This window comes from Mustela lutreola, chromosome 12 (genome assembly GCF_030435805.1).
Source record: "Mustela lutreola isolate mMusLut2 chromosome 12, mMusLut2.pri, whole genome shotgun sequence".
In the NCBI taxonomy this organism is placed as follows: Eukaryota; Metazoa; Chordata; class Mammalia; order Carnivora; family Mustelidae; genus Mustela; species Mustela lutreola.
Window position 1 is genome coordinate 92950614 of NC_081301.1, and position 17819 is coordinate 92968432.

Below are 17819 nucleotides of genomic sequence, written 5' to 3' on the forward strand. Positions count from 1 at the left end.
AGAAGCAGCAGCTGCTATGTTCATGGGACCATACGCTTAGGTGAGCAGCTACTCTCGGGAAGGTCTTTTCTTGTGTCAGTTTTTTTTTTTTTCAAAGATTTTATTTATTTATTTGACAGACAGAAATCACAAGTAGGCAGAGAGGCAGGCAGAGAGAGAAGAAGGGAAGCAGGCTCCCTGCTGAGCAGAGAGCCTGATGCGGGGCTCTATTTCAGGACCCTGGGATCATGACCTGAGCTGAAGGCAGTGGCTTAACCCACTGAGCCACCCAGGCGCCCCTTCCCTATGTCAATTTTGAGAGGGTCAAAATTCCTATGAATGTTTAACCCGGCCTACTTGTTAACGAGAAGTCGGGGTCATTATTTCAGTTACCCTTTACCACAGCAATGAGGACAAACAGGCAATGAGTTCGGTTTGACGAGGCCAGCGAAGTTGGGGACTAAATGATGAGTTCTCATTTGTATTCCCATCAGTGACTTGAAGGGCAGGACAAATTATCTCCATTCTGTGTTATCCTTCCAGCGTATAAGGTCCAGGTGTTCATGGTCCATTTAGTTTTACAGAAGTGTCCTCCCCTAGCCTTTTAATGCTGACATGATTTTTTATCAGCACAGCGGAATTTCAAACCCCTGGCATGCCGAACAACTATTTGTGAGTTAATTTTCAGTATGGTTAGCTGGAGGACAGTTTCTGGCTAATAATTAAAATATAAAAATCTAACAAGAGTGATAGAATTATGGTCAATTCCACTGTCTTCTGGCAAATATCTAAATGGAATTAGTAGGCTTGTTCAAAAGACGTTGATTGGCTTATCGTCTTTAAATAAGGAAACAGGAGTGCCTGGGTGGCTCAGTCGGCCAAGCATCTCTTGATCTTGATTCAGGTCATGATTCAGGGGTCAGGAGATTGCGTCCGCACTGGGCTCCATGCTGGGCGTGGAGCCTGCTTAAGGTACCCTCCCCTCTGTCTCTCCCAAATAAATAAATAAACAACTATCTAAAATTTCCAAAATTTTCAAAGCAGTGTTTTACATTTTAACATGGCTCTTCCTCTGTGTTTGCTTTAAAAACCAACAGCAAGAACTTACTGATCTTAGCTTTGGGGGCGCATAGGTGAAAAAGTCCAGGAATACTTTGTGCACCAATGAGTGCTTAATCACAGCTTCCCTGAAAAGAGAGAAAAGGGAAGACAGACTGTGTCAGATCTAGCACTCCATACAGTAACAGACACTGAGGCAGCCTCAGTCGTCCTAAAATACTCAAAGCCAATGAAATGGCTTAGCAAATGTAACGTCGTAAGACAGAATACATCCTTCAGCAATATACTAGGAATTAAGAAAAAAAAAAAAAACCACCTTCTAGCCTCTAAATCTTTTAGTAGCCTCTACAATCAAAACCAGCATACAAATTTCTAGTATCTAGTCGGCCAAGACTTATCATCATTCCAAGTACACTCTACCATCTTCAGTAAGGACATCTATGCTTTTACCCAACAACGGACATGTGATCAGAAATCCCTATGTGCACCGGCTTTTTTACAGTTATTTTCTTTCTGTCAAGGACCCTTCACAATGCTTAGCTTCATAAAATAATTTTAGCTCAATTAAAACATGAACAGAACGAAACAGCACCAGCAACTGCAACAGGCCCGAACCGACGCAAGGTTCCCCGTGTGATGCTTGCGGGATACAGACGTACAGTGGAGGCAGACCGTCGCAGCACGAAGGTATCAGGCTGACATGGACCATCTCAGACACCGGCTGCCTTTATGGGCAAAGCACTATTTCTGAGTGTTTTAGAAACATTAACCCTTTTAATCTTCATAAGCTTCCATGGAACATGTACTACTATTATCCCAATCTTATAGATGTGGAAGCTGAGGTTACGTCACCCGGCTGTCACAGAGTTGGTAAGTGAGGGGGGCACCAGGATTCCCACCTGGGCAGTTTGGGTCCCAAAGGCTACACCTTAACTACTCCACTACGGTGCAAATGTTAAGAAGGCCACACGCCTGAACATCTAAATTTCAGGATCCAATGTCATTAGCACAATCTATTTGGGAAACCATCTACCTTTTCTATGTGAGGGTTATATAACATTTCTTTCTTTCAAATGCTAAGAAAAGACAAAATCAGCTTTCTTACTTTTGGGCCATTGGAGTTAGAATCTGCTTCATTTCATCCATAATCAGCTGTAGTTTTTCTGGCTGTAGCTCTAATACTTTGTCCAGGGTTGGATGATCTGCCGACTACAACGAGAAAAATCAAACCCCTCTAGGTTTAATCAAGTTTCTTCAACATAATTAATTCAAACAAACTTAATATAAATTTCAGATTTCCCTTATTTATATAATGAAAGGCCTGCTGTAGATACACTCATGGAGTAACTCGATTGTCTGATTTTTACTCTATACACCCATCAATGTATTTAAAAAGCCAGCCCAAACAGCTGACCAATTCGACCAGTCGACAGGTGCCAGCATGTGCTTAATCTTAAGATCAAGTAGTCAGCTCACAAATTCTTGCCACCATACGCTTTGTAATTAGGGGGATATTCCTACTGCGGGAGTCACAAAAGCAGTAAAGCACTCAGTTCAAAGCAGGAGCTGAACCTGACTAGGGGAGGCAAGCCAGGAAATAATCCGTATCCCTGGAGACAGAGGGGTGTGTTTATGTCACAGGGTCTGAAACAGACCCTTTAACTGTCCTAGTCCCCTTCCTGGCCTCCTTCTGATTCAATCCCTGTACTACATCCAAGACTGGTTTTCTGTGCTCCCTTTCCTCCCTGGACACAAACTCGAGAAGCACAGTCCACACCATGAAGACACACGGAAGGCAGAGATGGGGAGCCCGAGGCACTTCAGCCAGAGCCGGGGGCGGGTACAAAGCTTTGCTACCTACTAAGAGTCGTCCCCCCCAGTCCGTCAGAAAACGGACACACCGAAGCACTACACAGAGCACTTGGGAGGGAGTAACAATGTGGTTTTAAAGGGGATTTAGGGACAGTGCTCTGGGAGGAAGAGCCGTCAGCATGACCACCTGGCTCACACCAGCGAAACCGTCTAAGAGAACAAACGGTGGGAGAAAGTGTCTTAACGGACCAGCCAAAGCAAAACTACTTCCTGAGAACAGGGCACTGCAGAGTCAGGCACAGCACACGGAGAAAGAGCGAGCGCTCACAGAACGTCTGGGCTGTCACCTTGTAAAGCTGAAACGTGTTGCCGTAGAGCTCCTCGGCCAGCATGTTCCTCTGCTCCAAGATGGCCTTGTCGTTGTAGGCGTACTCCACGATGGCGGACGCCTCCGCGTGCCGCAGCATCTTCCTCACGTGGCCTTTAAAACTGCTTATGATCGCTGCGATCTGTGGCTTACTCCTAAGCCCAGTGCGACGGCAGGAAAAGCTCAGTGATGGGAGAAGAAAGCCGGGCGGCCACAAACCCTAACTGCCCTGAGCCCAACCCATCCAAATCCTGGCTGCTGGGCCCCCCCGGAGAAACGCAAGGGAGAAGGCCACCTCCAGCTTGCCAGCCTCCGCAGCAGCCAGCCGGCTCCCGGCGTCGGAGACCAGACTCTGCCGGGCAGCTGAGGGATCCTGAGCAAGTTACTGGAATTCTCTAGGATGCAGCTTCTTCCGTCACAGGACACCAAGAATGTGGCTGGGGCGAGGGCCGAGTGACCTCGGGTGCACAGGCACTGGGACTGGCACACAGTAGGTGCCTGGTGTCCCTTCCCTGTAGTACACTGTTCCTTTACACCCCGAAATACTTGGAAATTTTGTTCACTATTGGCGAGCACATTATGGCACCTTATGCTCAAAAAAAGAAGTCAGGACAAGTAGCAATTCCTGCTAACTTAGGAAACCATCCTGTCTTGACATTTTCTAACCCTAACCCCACTATTTCTCCTCCCCTTCCCCCTCCTAGCCCTCCACCTTCTAAATACTGGTCACCTTTTCTTCCAAGGCATCAAAATACCCTCATAAGAGTGTTGAAGGCAAGGCCATCGTTTATATTACTTCAATAATTGCTTTTAAGATCACGCGCCCCGCCCCAGAAACATCACAAGCATCTGCCTGGGGCCATTATTAGGATCCCAGACCACGTGCACAACTGGTATCCCCACCTTTAAAAAACCAGTGACGATAAATTTTATAAATAAAACAACTCACCCATACATGAGGAATTTCTTCACAATATTTCTGGAATACTTCGCTTTACTTAACTGGACCAAATCATCTGAAACACAAAATACATTTACAACGATTGGCTAGCCTCACTACAGTCCCCCAGAAGCAAAGAACCACAAAAATGCACAATCCTGGGAACACAGACAGCTCTCCTAACTTGTCTCACGCAATGAACAAATAAAACAAAAAAAGGTGCTACAGAGAACACACGGCTTTCCCTCAGTAAGAATTATTTTCCAGGGCAGTCTTGGGTATTTCAAGAGAAAAAGGGACTTCGTATGAATAATCACAATTAATCTTCCGCATAAAAGAAATACCTTGCAGTTCTTCAAACGCCTGTTTTCTCTGCTCTTCAGTCCCGTACTGAATGTAACACTGGATCACACGGGTGGAATCGTGCGCAAATGCGATCTGCAGGAAAGACCAGTTTGGGCCTTTACACGGATTCTCTCTCAAGATGGGTGTCTTTATCACAGTATTATGTTTTACTGCTACTGCTCTTATTATTCCTTGCTAGTCAAAAGGTAGGGTCCTCATGGATAAAATCAAACCGAGCTTGATCGGGAGAAGAAATGCTGGTTTCAATTGTACAAAATGACATCCTTTGGTTTTGCCACCTATCATACATACCATGCATTTCAGAATAATTTCCTTAAAGAACGTTTAGAGATATTTTTGATAAAACTAAAAGTTTTTAAAAAGATGGCTGTTTTGTACATACTGATCACTTACTACATAACCAGGACTGATGCTTCAAGTACATTTTCCTCATTTAGATGTCAAAGGAACCTTAGGAATGTGCTGTTGCGGGGCGCCTGGGTGGCTCAGTGGGTTAAGCCTCTGCCTTATGCTCTGGTCATGATCTCAGGGACCTGGGATCGAGCCCCGCATCAGTCTCTCTGCTCAGCAGGGAGCCTGCTTCCCCCTCTCTGTCTACTTGTGATTTCTGTCAAATAAATAAATAAAATCTTAAAAAAAAAAAAAAAAAAAAAAGAATGTGCTGTTGCTATGCCCATTTTACAGATGAGAAAAGCAAGTTTATGAGAAGTTAAGGAGCAGACTATCCCTATGACCCAGGGGATGAACTTCTCTGAATCCCAGATGTATCAAATGTCCCTCATGGACAAAGACATTAAGTTAATGGAGACAAAGTATGCGATGGTTACACAACCCCTAGCACACAGTAATCGATACAGAGGTTGTTACTGCCCAAAGGCACACACATTTTAAGCTGCAGAGTAAGGATCTGAACACCACCTTCACTCCCAAGGCCATGCAGTATTAACCGAAGGGTAGTTGGGAAAGTTGAGTGTAAAATACTCATGAATCAAGGATCACAGACTACTGCTGGAACTGAGAAGTTCTAGCCTAAAAAGACTTCTTCCTGAATAAAGACGAAAACAACTGCTGGGAACTTGCGTAGTTCAAGACTTCAAACTGCAAAACAGCATCTGATTAGACCTACGTATGTGGTCTGGCAAAGGCTACCCCTCCAGGGTCCCCAAAGCTACTAAGTCTGTTGTCTCACAAGTGAACAGTCAGCTAAGTATTTACCCAAATACACAAGCGTCAACAGAAGTTTATTATAAAATACAATTTAGGAGCAACATTGAAAATTAGTTTAAACTCCCAAATCTGTATTTCAAAGATCTCTGTATGATGTTTGTAAAAGCAATGATGAAAGAAGTAATCATCTGTTAACATCATATATTCAAAAAACCAGCAACTTAGAACATATGGAAGCATACGGAGTTCAGAGAAAGACTCTCTAATAATTCCTCAAGGCAACTTTAAAGAACACTGATTTACCGCAAGTAAATTTTTGAAAAAAGTAACACAGCCAAATATTTGATATTTTACTAATTTCTCAGCAGTAAGGTCCCAACTATCAAATTTTTTATTTAGTGAATATTGTAACAGGTACTTGAAATCTGTGGCCAAATACATTTAAAACAACTTCACAGACCACAAATGGTCACCCAACCCCTCCTGACAGCGAGTCGATTTCAGTTGTTAACACAGACAACTGTGAGCCTGCCCTACTTACAGTTTTAATTTTCCCTTGAATCAACTTCTGCAAATCACTCATCAATTTCACTCTCTTTTCTTTGTCACAGTCTTTTCTATAAATGAGAATAAAGGGGGAAACAGAGCTTAAGTAAAAACATTATTTTAAACAGGAGAAACTAAAAACCCTACCAGCGTACATTCACCGAGGTAGGTGTGATTTTCTCTTCGGAGGCAGCAAACCTCTGACATTAAAATTACTATTCCAGAACAGCCAGAGAAAAGCAATTTTCTCAAAGACAAGAACTCATCTCACAAGGTGTAATTTTATGCATCAATTTAAATCTTCGCAGCCAGAACCTCGGAAGTAAGGAAAATAATAAAACTTGTCCACGATACCAAATACTTAAGTATCTCAAAACTGAGCAGATAAGAGACTATCCTCCTTTTTCTCAGAACTCTGTCAGAAAGCATTTCCGATCCATTTTCATTCTCACCCATTTCCATAAGCGTGTCTGACCCCATCCACGTCACCCCGCACACTCCTGCCACAAGCGGACGTCCCACACCAATGGGCCTAGCACAGTACTGAGGGCTCCCTGAATAACGCCAGAGCTGTGCAGGTCCGGGTAGGACGGCTCACTACCCACGAGGGGCACACGCAGCCCTCCGTGCTCTCCAGGGACTAATAATGATGCCACAAGGTAGCATTACCTTCGTAAGATCTCCCAAATCTGTTTCGCCCGAACAACAATGTCATAGTTGGTTTTGTCACTGAGTTGCCTGCTTTGCTTTAGTTCTTTCTTCTGCTTTTTGAGGTCGTCCCATTTAGGTTTCTTGGCCGCTGATTCTAGTCATTAGAGAAATTATTCTGGTCATTTCAGAAATTACATTTAACATTCTGAACACCACAAACCAATACGAATGAGGCACACAGGGCAATCACTTATCAGGACCAACATTCGCTGTAAAAATATCATTTCCTATAAACTCAGACTTTTATTTTATTTCCTGAGCAGTTTATACATTCTAAATTTGGTTGAAAACAACCACTCATTCATTCAACAGCTACATATCGACTCTTAACAGAGTGCACCTGGGTGGCTCAGTGGGTTAAAGCCTCTGCCTTTGGCTCAGGTCATGGTCTCGGGGTCCGGGATCGAGCCCCACATCAAGCTCTCTGCTCAGCAGGGAGCCTGCTTCCTCCTCTCTGCCTGCCTCTCTGACTACTTGTAATCTCTATCAAATAATAAATAAAATCTTAAAAAAAAAAAAGGATTATGAAAGCAACTGAAAAATGTTAAGCTTCCTTTTCAATTGTGAAATAAAAATTCTACTATAAAACATTACAGTCCTCAGACTTTAGGTATAATCAGTTCTCACTATAAACAAAATTAGTTCTTAATGTAAACAAAAATCAGTCCAAACTAAAACAGGGAAAAATGTATGAAAATTTTCAGTACTCTGAGTGTCGTTATCTATCATTTAATTCTCACAACAACCCTATTAACATTACCTTTCTCACAAAGGCACTAAGAAATTCCTTCTGTTCCTTGTCCAAGGTCACACAAGTCCTCAATTGTGGAACCAGGGCTGAAACCCAGAGACAACCCCGAAGCTTCGTGGTCTGCTGCCTCTTACTCATGATGGTACCTAGTCCAAATGTCTCAGTTTTCTACAGAGTAATGCTCTGGAAGTCCAGTGTCTTTCCATTAGAGCTTTCTGGTATTCAAAAGCTAAGTATCTTACCAAATGAATCAAAAAACCCACTAAGGCCAAACAAAGAACAACTTAATAAAATGGGTATTATTTATCTGAGAAACCCTTTGGAGAATTACCACCTTCTAAACGTCTCCCTCCTCAGATTGGAAAACACATGCATTATAAACCAACTTAGAAAATGCAAAAAACAAAATTCCCCTATCATCTCAAAACCGACACAGAAGTAGTAACATTTTATTTTCTTCCTGTCACTTTCCTATGTATTTTTTTTTTAAGATTTTATTTATTTATTTGACAGACAGAGATCACAAGTAGGCAGAGAGGCAGGCAGAGAGAGAGAGAGAGAGAGAAGCAGGCTTCCTGCGGAGCAGAGAGCCCGATGCGGGGCTCGATCCCAGGACCCTGAGATCATGACCCGAGCCGAAGGCAGCAGCCCAAACCACTGAGCCACCCAGGCGCCCCATCCTATGTATGTTTTATATTAATCTTTAAAAATTCAGAATCTCACTGCTTCACTGAAACATTATTCTACTGTAAGCGTTCCTCCACAAAACTAAATTATTTCTCAAGAACATAATTTCTAATGGCTATACGCTTTACTACAGCGTTCTTCACTATTCCCCTTACTTATCTGTTCCCCGGTGGTAACCAGAGACTGCCCGAACAGAGGGCGTATTTCCTGTTCGTATCAGGGTATCGTGTACCACACAGAACAGAAGGGCTGACCCTGACCGAGCTCACTTAATTCCACCAGCTTCTGGGCGCCCTGACATCTGCCATGGCGAGCTGCGGTACACATGAAAGCTTCAGGACCTCCAATATCCAATCCCCTTCAGTGCCGACACGCAAATATATGAGAAAATAAAAGCAGAGATCCATCCTGACACGTCAGGAACATCGCTCCCACAGAAAAGGAACCAGGGCTACCTCATGACAGGTCTTCACGTGAGAATATGTGTGTGTGTGTGTTTAAAATGCCGTGCCAGTGGGGTGCCTGGGTGGCTCAGTGGGTTAAAGCCTCTGCCTTCTGCTCAGGTCATGATCTCAGGGTCCTGGGATCGAGCCCCACATCGGGCTCTCTGCTCAGCAGGGAGCCTGCTTCCTCCACTCTCTCTCTGCCTGCCTCTCTGCCTACTTGTGATCTCTGTCAAATAAATAAAATCTTAAAAATAAAATAAAATAAAATGCCATGCCAAGAGCTCCAGCTGACATGGCACCTACACCCCTATGGGCTGTGACAATTCTTCTTTCCCATCTCCTGGCAAAATGCACAGAAAACTCAAATATTTGTTCATTGAATCATTCAATCAACCAATAAAATTCGGCGTCCAGAAAGGGATGTTTCACGGATGTTCTGCTGCACAAAGTCGCTCCAGCTCATCCGAACTCCACAGCGTGGAGAGTCCAGCAGGGGTCTGGGAAGGAAGGTACTCCAGGCACCAGAAGACAATTCTGACTGGGGAAGGTGCTTTCTGGGGCTTACTTATTCTCACCACCCCAAATGCTGCCTGTCAAGTAACAAGCATGGGGCGTCTACCAGACCTCTAGAGCACCCCACCACCACCCCCCAGTGCGGGTGCCAACAAGGCTTCCACAAAGATTATGTTGAAGGAATCAGTGCTTACCATCACTTTTACCGTCCGTCTGGAATTTTCTCTTTCTGTTGAACTTATTTGCCTGCTGGAATTTGTTCTTTGGTGTTTTATCCCCTTGCTGCTTATTTCTGAACTGCTGGACACCTTTTTTCCCAGGTGTGACGGCACGTTTCTCGAAGTTCCTAGATGTGATTTTAGGTCCAGCTTCCTTGCCAGCTTTCCTTGGAAACGTCTTTGCCAAGCCAGAATCTAGGGATAATAATCACCAACGCCGTTCAGTGATCCTGCGCTGAGATCTCTTTATTCACTGGACTGTACTTGTTACATAAAATTACACACTCCTTAGGGAAACCTACTGTGCCCTACTCTCGAATACGGAGAACTGGATTTTAAAAAGTAAAAACAAAATTTAAAATTCCTGGTTTAGGGACGCCTCAGTGACTCAGTCAGTAGAGTGTCTGACTCTTGATTCTGGCTCAGGTCACACTCTCAGGGTCATGAGATCAAGCCCCGGGTCCAGCTCGGTGCCGGCCGTGGAGCCTGCTTAAGATTCTCTCTCTCTTCCTCTGCAACCCCTCGTCCCTCCCCTACCACCTGCATGTGGGTGCTCTCTCTCTCTCTCTCAAATAAATTTCTGATTTATAAAATCACAATACAGATTCACTATAGAAAATCAACAAACTAGAGAAATGCATAATAAAAACTACCCATAATGCTTTGGTTAACTGTTATCGTCAATCAGATGTTTTTCTATTCTAAGCATGTTAACATCACTTAAGAAGATAAATTATTATTTATATATCTTGTATTCTACTTTAATGACTTCTTGTTCAAGTCTTCATGCATAAATTTCAATTATTCAGTAACAACGAATCTAAAATTAAAATGAACGCCTAAAACTTAGAAACGCCATTTTAAATCACATATCAAATTAAAATTAAAGATGTTAATTTATTTTTAAAAATATTAAGGATGTTATTATTTTATTAAATAGCATATCAAATTAGAGACCTTAGTTTTTCTCAGAATTGATAGTTTTGGAAAAATTTCCTCAAAGCCTATATATATAGTACAGTTATTTGATAAAAATCACTAGCTAATTCAAGCTTGCAAATGAAGTAGCTAACAAATGAGGAGAAAACTATAATAGCTAAGCTCTACGACTGTTTCAAGAAAAAAATCCGTAGATGCCTTAGGAATCATTTAGGCCACTGACGAGTCCCTGACTTTTCCGCTCTGCAACAGTGACACCTGATGGAATAATAGAGACTGCACAGTTAGAACCACTGACGATGAAAGCTGGTTTTCCAGTAGTCTGCATTAATCAGGCACAATTTATCGAACAGCAAATTAATAAAGAAAATGTGGCAGCAGCATTCCCAGCTAAGATGAGAGATCTCCCCTGAGCATAACATCCTCTGATTATCCCGGCAATTTCTAAAATGTCTTAGTTTTATGGGGAACATGCAAACTGGGACACAGTTAACTCCTGCTTTTTCCAAATCCCAACCCAGGAAAAGAGACTGGCACCTGCTCTCGGCCTCCTCATCCCGCCACCCACTCCCTCCAACTATAGGGCCACATCCTAGAGGAAGCGTGGTTTGTTATGGCTCTCTTACCATTCTTTTTGTGAACTCTGTTTTTTTCTTGTGATGTCTTTGCACCTTTTCCTGTGAATTTTTTTTTCCCTTTAACTTCCATCACAGCAGTTCTGGAAGACAAAAACAAAACCCCAAAAGGATCACTGGGTTGTTCTCAGCCAGGAAGTGGCATCAACCAGGGTCACACTTAGTCCAGGGCCTTCATAGATGCAGGACAAACCACCCGCATCCACCATGGGCCCATGAGTCCAGGAACTACACAATCCATGCTTCGAAGATTTTAAAAATGAAAAAAGACAGCAACACAAAATCTAAGAACACACACACCTTGGCTAGTGTGTGATGTATTTGGGGACAACAATTTAACAACAGCTCTGGGTAAAAACAGACCATTATTTAGGTTAACTATGATTCAGTGTTGTGTTTCCCATAATCTAGGACAGCTTTGTGATGAGAAAGCAACGACATCACCATTTGATTTCTTGGTTTCCATCCTAAAAAGTCCAGAACAAAAAATAGGCACTTACCAATATTCATGTTAATGAAAGAAAATCCAAGACTGCCTACAAGTCCCCTATGTAACCCAGTATAGCTATAACAAAAACTTCTAATATTCAATGTTCAATTGGCTTCTAATGTTCAATTGGCTATTTTTTTTTTTTAGAGGTGACCAGTAATTTTGAGTGCCTTCCAAAGTAAGATTATGTTGGGATATTTCGTATTTCATTTAGAGGAAACCCAACACGTCACTTCTGGGTACAGAGACCTCACCGTGCACAGGGCACACAACAGAAAACCCCTTAATTAACCAAGGCTCCTGAAAGCAGAGACTACATCAAGAGCAAAGACCATCTGGCTATTTCTCTACCTTCCAAAGTTGTACATTCAACTGATTTCTAAAATTCTAAAGCTGACCCCCTAAAGGAGACCTGAGAAATTCTAGATAATACTATGTATTTCTATTTTTTTTTAATACTGTGTATTTCTAAAACAAGAATTTTCCAAGATTCTCCAAGACGTTGAAATTTTCCAAGAACAACTAATTTTGGCAAGATTATTAGTGGGTATAAGGAAAAAAGAAGGGTTCAAAGACGGCACAGATTTGAGAAATAGTGAATTTAATGAAAATAATTAACTAGGTTTTTTAAAGAAAGGTTTTTCAGATTCTTTTCATTTGGTTCTCAAATACCTGGAAAACTAAGCACAGGCTGAAGTACGCAAGATTTTCCAACCCCAGCTGACTCACTTTTCCTTGAAACATCTCAAGGGACCAGTAAGATTCCAAAGAACTCTCTGGAAAGTGCAGCTTAGTGTAGGCTTCACCGTTATTCTTCACCACGGATGGCCCCGGAATCACTCCTTTTCCTTCAGTCATTGGTAACCGTAGGGTCATTTTATCACTTGGCTGCTTTATCATAACTACACCTGCATTTCTTAGTTCTGTGCTTGTCTTCATCTAAAACGCAATCATTTATAGATTTTCTCTGTACATTTGTTTTTTAACTGTTTATTTTGAAATAATTTTAGTTTAACAGGGGAGTTTGGAGAGAGAAACAGAAGGAAAGCTCCAGCCCTTCTCAGCTTCCTCTAAAGTTAACATCCCACCCCAAGAGACGACATTAGCACAATACTTTGGTACCATTAACTCTGGATTTTGACAGTCCTTTTCTGTTCCAGGATATACTACATTTAGTCATCAAGGGACAGTTTCCTGGTCTTCTTTCTCACAACCGAGACACTTTTGAATAGTACTGGTCACGCAATTGGCAGAAAAACCATTTGGGGTTTGCCTGAGAGTTACTCACCATCAGACTGGTGTGATGGGCATTTTTGAAGAGCATCGCAGACACACAGTGCCCGCACTGGTGATACTAACTCTGATCCCTTGGATAAGGCAGTGTTTGCCAGATTTTTCTACTGTGAAGTTACCATCTCTCCCTTTCCATACTTATTAGAAGCAAGTCACCAAGTTCAGCCCATTACCAGGAGAGAGGAATTAACCTCCACTTCTGGGGGATGGGGGGGTGGAGGGAGTCCTAAAGAATTTCACTAAAAATCTGTATGTTAAAATCACCGGAGCAACTGATAAATATTTGGGGTGACATTTTGAGATTATGCAAATATCCTAATTGTCACCCTCTGATTTTAGTGTTCTCCAGTGGATCCTGCCTGCAGCAATTACTGTGGTTTTTCATGGTGATTTTCCCCTTCTCTCATTATGTCTACCTCTAGTATTTTTAATTTTTCTGTAGGGAAAGTTTGTCGCTTCTCTATTTATTTATTCAATCAGTTATTTACATCAGTATGGTCTCACACATACTTTGCTACTTGGTGCAAAACCTAATCCTATAGTGACTTTGCTGCTCAAACTGTTCCAGCTTTGGCCGGTGGGAAGTCACCCAGGTCACTCTGTGTCTTGGTGACATGACCTGTCCTGTTTTTCCTGTCCTTACTTCCTAGCACTAGTTCTAAGTTCATCTTCTATTTTCCCCGACTAGCCCTGAAATCAGCCACTTCTCCAAGGAACCCGGTTCCCTTTACTGAGCACGGTATGATCTCAGTGCTAGGTGTGCTTGCTGTCACTGCTTCTAGCTATTTCCACTGGAAAGAGCTGGTAATACGCATCTGTACCCTAACCAGTGTGGACACCGGACTCTTATTTCTTTACGAAATAAGCTTCTCCTAATGTATCCAACTCTAATTCACTCTAGTCTCCCCCTCTTGCTTTACTTGTAACTTGTCTTGACAGTGAGAAACTTGCCTCCCAGGATCACCATTGATTTGTGCAGCAGATTCAGAAGGCGCAACAGTAGGGCTATGGGAAACAAACTTACCGACCGGAGTTTAGTTACAGCTTTTTTTCCTTTCCCTCACAATATTAATTCAAAATACTGTTTTTCAAAATTACTTAGGTCAATTCCCCCCTACCACCCTGCTGAGTGAAGCTATTTTATATGTTTGTACCAGTTAGATTTACTTTTTGCAGTCTGCATTCTGTTTCCAGACATGCTGGCTGACTTTCTTCTCATCTGCAGTCAGGTGCACTCTCCGGTGTACAGTGTTGATTCTGAGACATGCAGTCACATCTCCTCCCCACAGTACCTTGGAGAACAGTTTCCTAACTCCAAAAAGTCCCCAGTGGAGGCCTTTTGCAATCACCCTGTCCTGGCTCTCCTACGAAGTCACTGATCTGTTTTCCACCCCTCTAGTTTTGCCTCTTTTCAAATATGTCATATAAATGAAACCAAACTGCGTATGGCCTGTTGCGTCTTGCTTCTTTCACTTAACAAACTATATCTGCTTGGGGACTCTGTACCATCATATCTGACCATCACATTCCCGTGGCTCTCACAACTGTCTCCTCTTTTTTCCTTCTCTCTTTCTATTTTCCTTCCCTCTATTCCTGATTCAGGCTGTATCTCGTACTCAGATTGTTTCTCACTGTATCTCGTACTCAGATTGTTTTTTGCTGTGGATCTCCTCTGCTGTGACCACACACAGCTGCCTGATCAATCTTCCACAAAGTCACCAATTTAAGTCACCTTCCTGCTCCAGCACCTTCAAAAGTTTCCCACTGACTCCAGGAAACACTTCAAACTCACACTGGCATTCAAAGCCAATCAAGTTTAGTGCCAAACTTCCTCAGTTCTCTTTCAGGATCCAAACTTAAAAGCCATTCTATTAATATTAACCCTACCCCTTCTTCGAATCTAGCTTAAATGACAATTTCTTATAATTTCTCCTCCATATGCCTCCTTTCCCAAGTGACTGTCCTTCTTAATCCTTTTTGGAACACCTGGATGAACTTCTTAGAACTTCACACCACGGACCTTCATACCATGCCTACAAACACACTATGTGCTGAAAAGCTACTAGGCTGAAAAGAAAACATGAAAAAGAAATTCAAAGTAGTGGAATACAAGCAAACAAAATAAAAATACAGCACACTTCAGTGTTATCGCTGAATTATACATAAAGTGTTCAAAACCATACAGCCTAATTTTGCCTTCTGAGAGGAAACAGCAGAGACCTCCTGGACATGGAAGGACCGGTGACTGATCCCACGCCCTCAGCAGGATCAGCACTGTCCTCTGAAAGAGGGACACAGTCGATATCTAACCTCCGAACACTGGCATTTCTCAAGTCTTCCCCCCTCTCTCCACATGTCTCCCTAAGTGATCTCGTCCAATCCCCCGGCTTTCTATGCTGAGGACTCCCAAACTGTTTCCCACTAGGAACTTCTCCTGCATTTCTAACCGCCTATCTGACGCGTCCGTCTGCCTCTCTTACAAGCACTCAGCCCTTAATAAGTCCAGAATGAAACTGTTAACTGTATCTCCACTGCAAAACACCGTCAAACAACTACACCCTCATCTGTCAGACCCATCTTACGCTCCCCCTTCTCGGCCGGCGGCACACCATCCACTCCACTGCTCAGGGAGAAACCCGAGATCTACCCTTCACGTTCTTCTCTCCCTTGTCGGCTATGTTCAAGCCTTCCCTAAGTTCTTTCGAATCCCTTTAAAAATACCGCTAACTCTCCAACTTGCACCTGCACTACCACCACCCTAATCCAAACCATCAAAACCTTCCCTATATACTCAGTAATAATCAGAATTCTACACAATTCCAAAACAGAACCTGCGTCTCTCCTGTTCCTTCCTTCCTTAGAAGCCTCCAATGCTCCCCACAGATGAGGACAGAAACCGGCCTGTTTCCGCACTGGATGGAAATAAAACCTCAACCGGTCGTCGTGGTGCCCGGAGAACCGCCCCACCCCTCTAACTCCATCAGAACCCCTACCTCACACCGGCCCCCTTTCCACAGCTCCCGCCGCAGGAGCTTAGCCCCAGGTACTGCCTCTGCTTAACGTAGCCTTCCCCGGGCTTCCAGATTTCAGAGCTGCCCCTCGTCCTGCTTTGGGTCTCAGCTTAAGGACCGCTTCAGACTCCCCTACCCTCGCCCCGGGCCCCAGTTCGTTTCCTTCCCAGCGAACATTCCCTCGGGTTGGAAACTCGACACGCAGCGCGCGCAGGGCGGAGGGCAGGTGTGCCAAGCGCCCGACAGAGAGGCGGGCCGCAGGCAGCACCCGCCGGACTTCACCAGGCCAAGGGAGTCCAGCCGAACCCAGCCCTGCGAGGTCGAAGCCGTAGGAAGGGCAGCCGCCAAGCTCCCGTCAACGCCCCCAACTCCCGGAACGGGAAAGGCCACGGAAGACCGTCCGGCAGGGGACAGGCGCGAGCTCCCGTGCCCGCTCTGGCCGCTCGGAGAGACCGTCCCCCTGCAGCACCGGGCCCCAGGAGCGGCCGCCGACCCCGCCGCACTCACCGCGCACGTGGGGCCCAGGCAGGCGTGGGGCCGAGGCCGGCGCGGGGACACGCTCCGCGGCGCCGCTTCCGCTTCCTCGACGTGCTCCGCCCCCGGGCCCGCCTTTTCCTTCTTCCGCAGCGGAGCTGGGGTTAAAGGAATAGGAATTCGCCAGGAAAACGGAAATTGGGCATTTCTATTGGTCCGCTTGCGTGACCTCATCTATAGGCGCCACACGCGAATTTTGGCCCTTGAAAGGACCCGTCGGGCAGCCGCGGATCACAGAGGCCCCTGAAAGTGACGTCGTTAACCCTGTCGTTCCCGGCCGGGGGAAGGAAGGCGGTATCTCGCCCAGTGGTGGGTTCTTGAAGTAGAGTCGGGTGGCGCCTGAGCTAAAGCCGAAACAATGGACGTTGCTAGGGAGCTTTCATTTGTATCCTCTCTGGCAGTCTAGCGTGGAGGATAAAATCTCGGAACTCGTCCCCCCCACCCCGCTTGCTCGCCGTGTGGTTTGGGGCAAATGACTGCATTTCGCCGAGCCTTGGTTACCAGATCCGTAAAACGGAGACCAATAAGTCATGCACGAAGGGCTCAGCGCGGCGCACGAGGACGGCAGCGCTCAGTGACTGTCACGTCCGAGGGCTGCTCGCTTCCCCAGCCGGCCGTGACCCCATGGCCCAGCCCAGGAAGTGAGACCGCAGTTAGGGCATTATCCCCGCTCGAAGGTGGAGAAGCGAACAATCTGGCGACGGGCCTTGCCACTGGACGTAAGGCCCACGGGGACGATGCAGGATGACCTCATCCGAAGGCCCTTACTTAAGGACATGTGCACAGATCTTTTCCCAAATCAAGTCTCTTTCACGGGCTCTGGGGGTCTGGACACTAACATGTCGTTTGGCCACCTGAAAAGTTGAGGAGTTGGGGACATGATCTCAGGTGTGTCCAGCATCGGATTTTACTGCCTGGCAGACCGCACCGTTTCTTGTTCCTTCAGGCTTTGCCCTGGTCATTCACTAGACCGAGGCGGGTCGCCGTTACCTCTCAGGCACCCGTCCCTCCGCTCAGCACGTAGAAGTTTACTAAGTGCTTACTGTTTGCCTTAAGTAGTGTAAGTATGTTTGCATTTCAGCTCACTTAAGTAGGTCTTCTCCCTTCGTTATGGGGAAACAAGGGGAAACACAGCAGAGTTGCTGGGATGAGCCTGACTCCAAAGGCAACAAGGCTGCCTCCGGGGTGCTTTCCCTAACCCATCAGTTCCCTAGTAAATGCTCGAGAGCAGAGATACAGCGTACCACACGATACCTGGAACGGGTACATTTCTTTCTTTCTTTCCTTCCTTCCAAGATTTTATTTGAGAGACGGAGAGCACAGCAGGGGGAGGGGCAGAGGGGGAGGGACAAGCT

At 44.8% G+C, this 17819-nt stretch overlaps 1 protein-coding gene across 2 annotated transcripts in view; it reads right to left on the minus strand.

The window, feature by feature from the left end:
- The window catches only part of PUM3 (pumilio RNA binding family member 3), a 49629-nt gene extending 33079 nt beyond the window's left edge, over positions 1–16550 (minus strand). For both annotated transcript variants that reach the window (XM_059141594.1, XM_059141593.1), the window contains exons 1-10: positions 16438–16550; positions 11128–11219; positions 9539–9757; positions 6906–7041; positions 6232–6307; positions 4502–4595; positions 4167–4233; positions 3198–3372; positions 2144–2247; positions 1088–1166 (exon numbers count right to left, since the gene is read on the minus strand). In XM_059141594.1, coding sequence (XP_058997577.1) covers positions 1088–1166; positions 2144–2247; positions 3198–3372; positions 4167–4233; positions 4502–4595; positions 6232–6307; positions 6906–7041; positions 9539–9757; positions 11128–11209 — 1032 coding nt within the window. In that variant the 5' untranslated portion in view covers positions 11210–11219; positions 16438–16550. The remainder of the gene's footprint in view (positions 1–1087; positions 1167–2143; positions 2248–3197; positions 3373–4166; positions 4234–4501; positions 4596–6231; positions 6308–6905; positions 7042–9538; positions 9758–11127; positions 11220–16437) is intronic.
- Between the last annotated feature and the right edge of the window lie 1269 nt (positions 16551–17819).